A 12316-nucleotide genomic window follows, 5' to 3' on the forward strand; every position below is an offset into this window, starting at 1 on the left:
GTCTTTAAACCATGAATATAGCATAGGGATCTTCGCCCGCCAGCGCCTGGCCATTTTATGCTCGTGAAGTACGTATGAAGAGGTGTTTGCAAATTCAAATATCTTTATTTGAACAAATAATAATTATTGCGTTCAATTTTTTGGACCTACCCACTAATTCTAAGATTTTTCTTGTGACTACCCCAAAAATTTTGTTTAAATTCTTGTGAATTGACAAATTGTAATCGGGGTAGGTCATTTGTTTTATTTTAAACTATGAAGTACCAGGAGCGCATAACGTATGAAGAGGTGTTTGCGTTCAATTTTTTCGACTTACCCACTAATTCTAAGATTTTTTGTAGTTACCCCCAATATTTTGTCTAAATTCTTGTTAATTAATCCCAGGGGTAGCCCACTTGTTTTAAACTATGTAGTACCAGGAGCGCATAACGTATGAAGAGGTGTTTGCAAATTCAAATTTATTTATTTAAACAAAATATACTTATTGGGTTCAATTTTTTCGACCTACCCACTAATTCTAAGATTTTTCTTGTGACTACCCCCAATATTTTGTGAACTGAAAAATTAATGAGGGTAGCCCATTCGTTTTAAACTATGAAGTACCAGGAGCACATAACGTATTATGATTTTCTACTGTTCTTAAATGTAATCTAGAGCCTGGCTCTTTATTATAATATAGGGTGTAAGGAAACAATAATTAAACAAACCCTTCAGTAAGTGCCAAAATCTTTGCAAAAATGTAGGGTACGTGGTTTGCAAAAAAAAATGGCCCCCGGCCTACCCTCTTTGTACAAATAATGTAATAACCTTACATCTAATCCATATTTTATGTTTGTGTGAAAAATATTATAATATATGTTAAATTTTCTATCTATCAAGCCATCATAATATAGTATTTAGTCAGATGTGATATTTGTCTCACCACTGCAAAACTTTGAAATCAATGTTTCTAACTATTTCGCAACAAATATATTAATACATTATTATAATCTCAATAACACAGAGCTATACAAACTGTTTATGTAAACAATTCTTTGAAATAACTTAACTTGTTATCAATAAACAGATAAGAGATAAGAGTAATAAAAACCGGTTTTGGTATTATACACAAGCAAACTTCGTCCTTAGTGCAATACAAATAAAGTTCAAAATGGCCGCGGCCGGCAAAAAGCCGTTATAAATAGGTAATTTTTATCTTGATTATTTTACTAAAACGATACTATTATATACTATTACTAGGATCTAAATCGTTTTGTACACGATAATATACGCTTGTAACGTCAATTATTTACAAAAATATTAAACAAATCGCGTTCAAATCACATAAATAAAAACCAAAGTTTCTCGTGTAAACTAGAAGTTATTACGATGTAAGTATTTCTTTCAAATGATTATCTAAAACTATTTATAAATTATAATTAATAAATTAAACTATTTTACTACTTACATTCGTTAAATCCATCAATAATATCAAACATACAACACAACATGGCAGAACACACACGAAAAATTCACGATTTTCAAATGACTGAGAAATATTCGTCGACCACAGATTGTATAATATTTTGCATTCAGAATGTGGCAAATTTATCGTAGATCATAACTAACCAAACTTCTTCATACAAAAGTAGTCTCTAAGTCGACGAAATACGTAATTCAATCGAACGAAAGAGCGCGGCCACATCCGGCCGCTTGGGTGTAGACGGAATGGCTGCAGTATAATCTGTGGCGGCCGGATCCGGCCGCTTGGGGATTAAAAGGTTAATAGTATACCTACTTTAGGTCTTAGGATGTGTATCCCTTACATAGAGACCATAGACTTAGAGCTAGTTTACTGTGACAGTAGCAGCGCTGAAAGAGCATTTTTGTGATTTTTATGGGCATGCGCCTCAGTATCTTGCCCATGCAAAAGTTACATAAAAAGTAACCCTTATGACACATGCAAGGAGTCTTCGATTTATTTGCCGTAAGGCGTAAAGGTGGCCATACACGGGACAATTATCGTAACGATTCATCTCCTCGATGTTAAAATCAAACGACAAATTCTACGTGTGTAGCAATATCGCAAACGATTTTACGTTCAAAAGATCGATTGGACGATTTTCTTGACGATCGATCGAAACGACAAATTGTACCGTGTATGGGCATGTTAAGCCAAAACAAGACTGCTCGCGCATGAAATAATGTATTGCTATAGCAAGATAAAGAAAATTTAACAAACACAGTTAATACCAATTTATTCAACAGAAACAAAATATGATTACATTAAATCACAATTTAATACTTTTAAAAATCAATACTATTAATGTCCTACAATAATAAACTTTTAATAATGAATAACATAAAATGTAATTAATTATACTATGACATGTCGTTAAGATATAAACAAGGAAATAAAAACATTATTATATTTTGTCATTAAATCAAAATTTTGATTTTAGGGCTGTCATCAATTTCAATAGTTTCTTTATTAAAATTGCAAAATTTTGTGAAATTCTTAGGGCAAGTTTCACTACTTTCTGATAAGTGCCGGATAGATTATCCGCAACTTATCTATCTACATATTCCATACTCTATCTGTCAGATAAGTTGTGGATAGGCTATCCGGCACTTATCATGAAGTGGTGAAACATGATCATAAACTTATTACTTACATAATATATAGATAACATGTCATTTTATAAAACATTAATATTAATCATTAATCGTTAATTATAAATGGAATGCAACAATTATTATCATTCTTATCTTTTAATAGTAAATAATAACAAAATGTAGACATACCTTTATCAAATTCAAATTTATTGATTTTATTGTAGAAATGTAATATTTCAATGTTTTTTTCTTACAATAATAATATGTTATTAAAATACTAATTCAATAATTATTTACACGATAAATATATTTTAGAACCAATTAAAGCAATATACAACAGTTAAATGGGAATACACACGAAGATTTTTTTTCCATTATTTCTGAATAATCCTCTGGGATATTATTTTAACAGCTGTTATGAAAGATTAAGGGCTTGTTTCACCACTTCCTGTTAAGTGCCGGATAGGCTATCCACCACTTAACTTGACAGATTTGATAAATAAGATAGGCTATGTAGCCTATCCGGCACTTTATCAGAAAGTGGTGAAACCGGCCCTAAATCAGAGTAAGTTTTTTATTATCTAGACGAAAATAGAGGCTTTTTTCAGCACCACTTATTTCGTGCCACTTTAGGAAGAATTTTAGGAGATTACTTTTTGAGTACTTACAATAATGTAAGAAAAGACGAATAAAACAATAAATCGAAATTAATTAATAATATTAATCATAAAAGGAACTTTATAGGTATATATTATATATATTTTTAATTTCAATAGTTTCTATCTTTAATTATTGAAACTCTTTTGTTACTGATAAGTTTTTAAGTATACTCTAGTATCAAAGATTCTACAGTTTGGATATCGTAAACACGTTCGTATCACAGATGAAAAACTCATTGTCACAAAATAAAATAATAAGGCAATAATAAACCACAACAAAAATAATATTTTAATTACGGCACAGCTCGACAAGGCTTTTAAAATCTAGCTTTAAATGAACGCGGGTGACATTGACGGGAGCGCTGCTGGTAAAGGAGAACTGTCAAACACATGTCAAAAACGACGTTTCTGTGTGATAGCTAAGCATTTAGTTCCTTTTCTCGCCACGTTCATATAAAGCCTTATCGAACTGTATATTATATTTTCTATTAATATTGTCTAGATTACTCATATTTGCACGCAGCGTTATGTGTGGGTGTGTGCATACAGCTTTATTATGTGCTAGATGACGCCCGCAACTCCGTTGCGCCAAAATCCGTTTATCGCGCGAGAACCGTCCATTTTTCGATATCAAAATAGTCCTATAATAAAATTAAATTAAGAAATTTAAAAAAAACCCCGCCAAAACAACTTTAAAAAGTAATGAAATAATATTTACTGCATTTAAGTTCAAATAATTCCTAACTTGTGTAAAGTAATATTTTAGTCCATAATAATTGTTGTCACGGTGTGTCGGGGGACGGCCAAGTAAACTACAACCTACAACCGCCAAGTCGCTGATTACCTATATAATAATATCTCGATTCAGATCGCTGTGAATTGATCCTTAAACTTGTTATGCGAAATCAAACATCTACATTAGCGGTCCCCCGACACACCTTGACAACAATTATGGTCTAAAATATTACTTTACACAAGTTAGGAATTATTTGAACTTAAATGCAGTAAATATTATTTCATTACTTTTTAAAGTTGTTTTGGCGGGGTTTTTTTTAAATTTCTTAATTTTATTTTATTTCATACTTTTTAAACTTGTGTTGGTTATAGTGCAGAATAATTCCTATCAACAGAATCATATTCTCATGATTACCATCTATCAATGTCCTTTTCGATGAGGCCGTTAATATGAGCCCAAACATGAAACCTCCACTTTGGGTTCATAAGAAGCTCGGTTCCTATAGAATCCAGGTGATGCTGCTGCAGTAGCATGTAAATATTTACTGTTTATACTTTATCTACTTCTTACTGGTTGTCGCAATTAAAATGAGCCCAAACACGAAACCTCTGCTCTAAGTTGGCGAGGAATTGGATATCCTATTGATTACCAGGTGATGCTGCAGCACCAGGTCAACTTTCCATTATTATGTGTATACGTATATTGTATATTCACAAATGTCACGAACTAGAATGAAATATAAAACCCATCAAACGACTACAAGTTGCTAACGGCCTTTCATGAACCAGATAAACCCTGATTGTCCAGCACTGAGCAGGCTGATGATGATGAACTATAGCTAAGAACACTCTCGATCATGTCAGCTTTCAAACAAAAAAAACTAGATCAAAATAGGTCCATTCGTTTGGATGCTACGATGCCACGGACAGATACACACACAGACAAACAGACAGACAGATAGACAGACACGTCAAACTTATAACACCCCTCTTTTTTGTCGGGGGTTAAAAAAAGTATCTCCACACCAAAAATCCAAATCGGTTAAACCGTTTAAACGTGAGAGGGCAACAGATAGAAACACTTTCGCATTTATAAATATTTTTTTTATGAAATAAGGGGGCAAACGAGCAAACCTGATGGAAAGCAACTTCCGTCGCCCATGGACACTCGCAGCATCAGAAGAGCTGCAGGTGCCTTGCCGGTCTTTTAAGAGGTAATAGGGGAGGGTAGGGATGGGAAGGGAATAGGGTAGGGGATTGGGCCTCCGGTAAACTCACTCACTCGGCGAAACACAGCGCTAGCGCTGTTTCACGCCGGTTTTCTGTGAGAACGTGGTATTTCTCCGGTCAAGCCGGCCCATTCGTGCCTAAGCATGGCTCTCCCACGTATAAATGTTAGTAATGTTGTTAGTGTCACGACCCCATACATACGCGCCTGTGTGTGTGTGTTACCCACACATAGCGCCACGCACAAAAGAGTTTTCAACAGACTTTCAAGGCTGTTTTGACGCATTCAAAATCAGAACACCGCCATTTGGTAAAACGTTTCATTTGAGACAGCTGTTTTAATCTCACGTATTTCTGTCATATTTATCATTGCGAACATGGCCAAAATGACATTGCTCTGCGTCCACGCGCCAAAACATCCTTGTAGGTTCTGTATGTCAGTTATACGCCAATGTATATTCTACTGTCAACTTTTATTAAAATTGTGGCTAGTCTGGCTCGTCTGTAGGAACGATGGCGTCTTACCTTCCTTCACTATTCTTAGAGCCTGCAATACTAGTGCTGTATCCAACTCTTTCTCTGAAGCTTTTTCGTTGTCCAAATATATTTCTGTCATTCTAGAGTTGAATTGCTCTATGACTTTCACTCTATAGTCTATGGATGAAGCCACTGGGTTGGCCGTCAAACGGAGGTACTCTAAACACGGGAGGTTACAGATATACTGCACCTCCTCCACATCGGTAACCAAATTGCAGCTCAAGTCCAGACTCTGCAAAGAATATAACCTGGAGAAACCTCGTAGAGATTCCACTTTGTTCTGCGACAGGTCTATTTTGACGATATTACCTATTTTGGCGTGCCAATTTTCGCAGAGTTGGAACCTGTTCATGGACAGGTTGAGGACTTGGAGCTGGTGGAGGCTGGAGATGTCGCACAGCTGGTCCAGCTTATTGGACGACAGGTTGAGGTGCTGCAGCTTGGGTACCAGCTTGATAGCCCAGTCGATGCTGTTTATGTTGTTGCTCGCGAACGCTATGCTTGATAGTTTCTTCCATATCTGAAAAACATTGAGCCAAATTTAAGGCAAAGTTTGCGAGTGAAGTATGTTTATTTATGTAACATACAAAAATTTGTCAACTACTTTTGGTATTTGATATGGAGTTTAAAATCTCAATTGACGCAGTTTTGGCTATTGGATTTTTTGGCGTGGGATATGATTAACCTGAGCTGCGAATAAGAAAAAAATAGGCCATAAAAATTACGCCAAAAGAATTTCGTACATAGACTCATTGCTAATAATCTCTTTCAATCGCATTGGCAGGTATTACACGCATCAATATTAAATCATGATTCTAGTATCACGTGATTCACAAGACGTGTACTGTGATACTGCGATTCGGCCTATTACACTATCAATATTATCACGGAATCGTGATAATATTGATGCGTGTAATACCTGCCATTAGTATGAATAGCCCGAGAGCGTAAAATATTATGCAGCAATAAACAGTTTGAATAGATATTGGTCACACAAACCGATAAAATTATAACACAGATGATAGAATGCACAAAACTATAGTTTGTGAGTTTTAAGATGATATGGGTGACAGGGTGACAGTTTTCATGTTCCTTGCTACGGGTTTTTTTTGACAAGAAAACAAAAAAAATCAAAATGTAATAAATTATATTCCATCTACAAAAACAAATGTTTCCTATAATTGTAAATGAATAAAAATGAAAAGTTGCTAAATGTTAACTTATTAATATAAAATTATAAATATTAACTGTGAAATAGGAGTATAAAATTATTGTTACGAAAACATTTGAAAAATGCCATATGCATGAAACGGAACTTATGCCAATAGAGATTGACTCTGTTGAAAATTATAAAGTTACGTCAGCGACACTCGGGGAAAACCCGTGACTCGTTGAAGACATTTGAATATAAAAAAAATAACTAACACATAGAATACGAGAAAAACATAAAACTTGAATGTTGTAACTTGTAAACAGAAACTTAGCTAAAGTTTCTGTTTTCTTTTTTCAAAACCTAATGAGAATATCCAATCAGATAAAAAAAACATATACCTACGGTCGAATTCAGAAATATCCTCTTTTTTGGAAGTCGGTTAAAAATGTAGATTCCCAATAATGCTAAGTAGGTACTCACATACGGTTTGGCTCAAAGTTTTACTCCAAATTGTGTAATAATTACTGTGTGGACCGCAAAACTGACAGCTCGAAGGCTCGCATCGAGCCGGTTTGATGGAATGAAATGTATGGATTTAGAGTAAAACTATCGAGCAATGCTGAATGTGTGGACGAAATCCCGAGCCGCGGGTTTTGCTCGACGTCATTGCTCGATCGAGCAAAACCGTATACAGTGAGTACTTAGCATAAGAGTTTTTATCCCGAAAATGTACAGTTCTCGCATGATCGCTCTCGTAACGAAATTGCGGTTAATATCTAGTTAAACAAAACACGATATTTACTATCATATTATTACATAAGGCACATGTGTTACCCAGTAATTAACAGTAATATGACCCAGTTACGCCGATAAGCTCGACCTCTGACTTATTACTTTGATAACAGCTATTGCGGCATTTTTAATTTCCTATATTTTGATTAATCTTTAATTGCATATTAATTAATTGTATTGTTTATAAATACTTGCGATTTGGCTGTGGCAATGCCGCAAACATGGGCGGGAAGGGGGAGGGGGGGGGAATTAACCAGGTTGTGGTGCCCGGGGGGGGGGGGGGAATTACCCAGGTTCTGGGCCAGGGGGGGCAAAAAAGATTTTCATCAGCTAGGTGTTTATAAAGAATAAAAATTAATAATTTTTAGTTGCAAAAATATTGTACTTATTGCAAACAAATAGCAAAAATTCGTTTTCTTAATTTTTAATTTTTATAGATAAAAGTACTAGATAATATACTTAGTAGGGACGTCAACATGATCCAGGGGATCCCTGCCCCCCCTCGGTTTTATTTAAGTACATACTTTTACACTATACATTTTATATAAGTACATACTTATTAGTATCAGATATTATATGTATAAAAGTACATAAAATTATTTTTGGGGATCATAATAAAACTGGTTAAAACAAAACAAAAATTGTGCACTGACCTTAATTACATTCTCACAAAAGTATAATGTCGAAAGTAGAATGCTTAACAATGCTAAAGTTTCTAAGGCAAAGCAATTATACGCTTTCTTTTGTAATCTAGATTCGAAATTTCTAATTAAAATAGACATTGCAATTTAGAAGACTGAAGTTTGACTTAGAGATTATACTATTATATTATATAGTTAATTTTGCAATACATTCATTCTAGTCTTTTACTAATATGTATAATGCTTATATACTCTGTGGATTTTAATGTTTGGCATAGAATAGACAGTGGAACATAAGTTACTATAAGGAAGATCGCAAACTTTTTGTGTGATCGAGTCTGCGGCGCACGTGCCGTCTCGCCTGTCTGCGATCTCCCTTATTATGCCAGGACAAAAAGTATAGTTTTCATGGAATTTGTTTACGCGGCAAAGCAGCCCTAGTAGACAAGTGGCAAGCGTTTATCGTAAACGCTAACAAAACACAAAGACATACTTACCACAGTATCAGCGAGACTTGATGGTTCCTTGTGTAGTACATCCACCAGAAGAAACTCGTTCAGTGAGACCACAGACGCTATTAATACTGATAAACTAACTAGAGTCTCCCTCAATGTTCCTGAAAAGATAACACTTTTTATTATAATATTATTCATCTCGAAGACAACATAATTAATACGAAAACATATTGGTAAACGAGAGCTACATTAATACTTCAAGACATATGCGTGTTCACGCACGCACGAATGCACGCAAGCACGCCCGCACACGCACGCAAGCACACGCATGCATGCACTCACTCACGCAAGCAAACGCTTTAAAATATCATAGTAATTTTTTACATTAAACTCCTTTCTATTCCTATTTGAAATGGCTATAGAGTATAGTTGTTTCAAAACAAATCAAGTATAAATTTATTGATACACATAAATCACTAATAGTTACATGATTCTTTAGAGGTCTGGGGTCAATTGATGATCACACAAAAAACATGGAAATTTTTAAATTTTATGCAATTTCTTAGATTGGTTGTACATTTATTTCTCTGGTAAGGTTGAGTCATCCATGCAAATTTCAAAATGGCTTAATCAATTGGTTTAAAAAAGTTACGCTTCATTGCCATTAGCACTGGTGACTAACCAACCTTAAAATAAAAAGACACTTACCAACACTAGTAATACAACTCATGGGCACACCCATTATTTTCAACTCCAACAACGCCTTAAACGGTATCAGATCAAACTGCAGATTGTTTGGTATGATGTTACTCGTGCCGAGCTTCTCGTAGCTACCTTCAATGCTCAGTGATCGGACTTGGGAGCAGAAATCCAGTACATGACTGAAGTCGTACATTTTATCCTGCGTTTCAGTTTGTGGACATGCCATTTTGAGTCGTTCACTTATTGCATGTAACTGAAATGATAACACGGTTATAATATAAATGGATGCATTTTTATTTGATTGATAAATACAATTTGTAACAGATGATTCCCGCAACTCCACTGCGCCAGAATTCGCTTATTGTGCAAGAATTGTAGTGTGTGTATTTTTCCAGGATAAAAAGTAAGTATCCTATGTTTTTTCCCGGGTCTTAAAGTACGACTGCCCTAATTTTGAGCAAAATCAGTTCACCGTTTTGGGTGTTACCTTTTCGGTAACAGACGGACAAACAGAGTCATTTTTGTATAAATTATTAATATTGGTAGGCTAGTTATTATTTTGTCTCTTTGTAAAACCTTTTTGCATATTAAAAAAGGTCAATAAAACACTTGTCTTTGTCAACCTTGTGTTTAATCAGTTTGGAGAGTAGTGTTGTAACATCGAAATCAATTAATGGAACAATCTATTGTTTTTTTTCAATTATTGATATTTTTAATCGATTGAAAGGGTTTCGATTTGTTAATCGATTTTTTAAAAATCAATTTTCATAAAAATGGGTAAAAAATTATTTACAACGTTAATAATCAAGTTTTCACTTCTGCCGGCACTCCCGGAGTGCAACCAGTCTTTTTTTATATTGCTACATGTACAGATTATGTTATGTGTTAAATACTATATGTTCATAATATATGTTCATAGTCCCCAGAGACAGGATGTAGTACAGTATGACTCACAATAACTTTGCCCTTGAGTTCTATTCATAGACTTAATTAATTTTTAAAATTTTAGTTTTTCAAAAGATGTTACATACTGAAGGCAGTTACAGCAAAATAAGTACAAACCTCTATAGGCTTAAACTTATGCGTTTTTTCACATTCTAGTAGTTTGTCCCCATCCAAAAATAATTTCTTAGCCAACTCTTGCAGGATAAAAAATATGTCATACAAGTGAAAATCCAGGAAGTGAGCTAGAATTGTGGGCATCGACAGCTTCAAGAAGTTAAAAACATTCTTTAAATACACATCCAACGCTTCTCGCCTCTGTTCCACAAATTTTGGTGATTTGTTTCGTATAACTTTTTTCGGTGGCAACAGGTCTTTGGCCAGCCCATGATCAGCCACCAACTTGTCGTTCAGATCCACAAAATCACTGTACCGATGCAGAACGCTCCACTGCACTGAACCCACTTTTATTACGATTTTATAAAACGTTACGTTATCTTTCGCACTTGCTTCCACAACACTCACTGTACTTTCGTTTCTATGATTTATAAATGAGGACATTTTGCAGGCTAACACGTCTTGGATATAATTTTGTATCACAAATGCATTATATAAATATTGCTTTGTAAATGACGTAACTCGTCACGGTATATTTTATAAAATACACTGCAATGTGGAAAATTCTTGTGTGGATTGTGGAAATATTTTTGTTCTTTTTCCTAATGTCACTGTCATTTTGACACTTTATTAATGACATTTTTTTTCTTATTATGGCACTTCGGGTGTAAAACCATGGCCAGTGTCTACTAAATTGCGGGAAACAAAAAGATTTTGACCTAAAATCGAAAAATTCATAATAGATGGCGCTGTGCGTCGTCTATTATGAATGAAGCAACTCTGTAGCCTACATAGAAACGGGAGCCAATATACAGGGTGCAATTAAACCTTCCTGCCAAATTTTTCCTAGTATCATTAGGAGAGTCCATTTAACAAAAAAATTGGTTGTTATTTTTTTTAATGACATATTTATCCCATTTAAATCGTTGCAGGACGGTCACCCTCTCGCGGCGCGGGGGAATGAGCGGGGGTGACGCGGGGGGAGGAGCGCGCGCGGGGGCACCACACGCGCGAGTGGACACGTGGTGTTTCTTAGGATAACTTTCGGAAGCCATTTCGCAACATTTTAGTACTGTGGTTATAAAAGAAAAAATACGTCGTGTATTTTTATTTTTAACAAGGATCAATATATCAAAATTTGGCAGGAAGGCTACTTATTATAGACCGGGAGATGGTGACACAAAATTCTTGGTCATATTTTGTACCAGGATGGCGGTTCTACATGGGTCTAATTACCTACGTAAAGGCAATAAGGAAAATGATGGTCATAGCGCTCTCACTGGCGGCCCACGAGTGGGCGTTAATCCAACGCGTCGGATAAATAACGAGTGTCGAACGATTCGTTCCACAAAAATGCTGGTATTTTCAGATAGTCGAAAAAAAATAAGTAGGCGGTAGCGTAATGCAATACTTCTCGGGTGTGGCTTACAGCCATGCCGACGCGAATACATTAATTTAAATAAAACAATTATTGAACTATTTGTACCAGGCTAATTTTTGCATAGCTAATCATTGTCGAGTAGCCATTCACGAAAATCACCTTGCCATACATTTACAACAGGTCCCAATGGCCGCCATACCACCGCAAAGGTATGGCAGCCATTCTTCCACCAAACGATTTGTACCACTTTGAAACTTTTTTTAACAGTTCTCTGTATAATCATTGATCATAAATAGAAGTCTGATAATGCCATGACCTGTGGGAGGTGGCGAATGTGAATAATATTTTTTCACATCATTTTGGTACAAATGACCAAGAAT

General features: G+C 35.2%; 1 protein-coding gene and 1 long non-coding RNA gene across 2 annotated transcripts in view; one reads left to right on the forward strand and one right to left on the reverse strand.

Moving 5' to 3' along the window:
• Positions 1 to 509: 509 nt before the first annotated feature.
• The window catches only part of LOC121736160, a 326212-nt gene continuing 314405 nt past the window's right edge, over positions 510 to 12316 (forward strand). The window contains exon 1 of the long non-coding RNA XR_006036982.1: positions 510 to 617. This is a non-coding gene — a long non-coding RNA (uncharacterized LOC121736160). The remainder of the gene's footprint in view (positions 618 to 12316) is intronic.
• Positions 5337 to 11131, reverse strand: LOC121736147 (nischarin). Its single transcript, XM_042127229.1, has 4 exons — positions 10559 to 11131; positions 9503 to 9749; positions 8837 to 8955; positions 5337 to 6273 (listed from the first exon to the last, which is right to left on the reverse strand). Exons 1-4 carry the CDS (start codon positions 10997 to 10999, stop codon positions 5683 to 5685), a joined length of 1398 nt encoding a protein of 465 aa, XP_041983163.1. The 5' UTR covers positions 11000 to 11131; the 3' UTR covers positions 5337 to 5682.

Source organism: Aricia agestis, chromosome 18 (assembly GCF_905147365.1).
Source record: "Aricia agestis chromosome 18, ilAriAges1.1, whole genome shotgun sequence".
Taxonomy (NCBI): Eukaryota; Metazoa; Arthropoda; class Insecta; order Lepidoptera; family Lycaenidae; genus Aricia; species Aricia agestis.

What these genes read in the sequence shown, in the direction of transcription:
- LOC121736147 (XM_042127229.1), bottom strand. Translation starts at nt 10,999, where the DNA reads ATGTCCTCATTTATAAATCATAGAAACGAAAGTACAGTGAGTGTTGTG. An exon ending in ATAAGTTTAAGCCTATAGAG is followed by an intron (nt 9,750 to 10,558) that starts GTTTGTACTTAT and finishes TTATCATTTCAG; the next exon opens with TTACATGCAATAAGTGAACG. An exon ending in GAGTTGTATTACTAGTGTTG is followed by an intron (nt 8,956 to 9,502) that starts GTAAGTGTCTTT and finishes TTATCTTTTCAG; the next exon opens with GAACATTGAGGGAGACTCTA.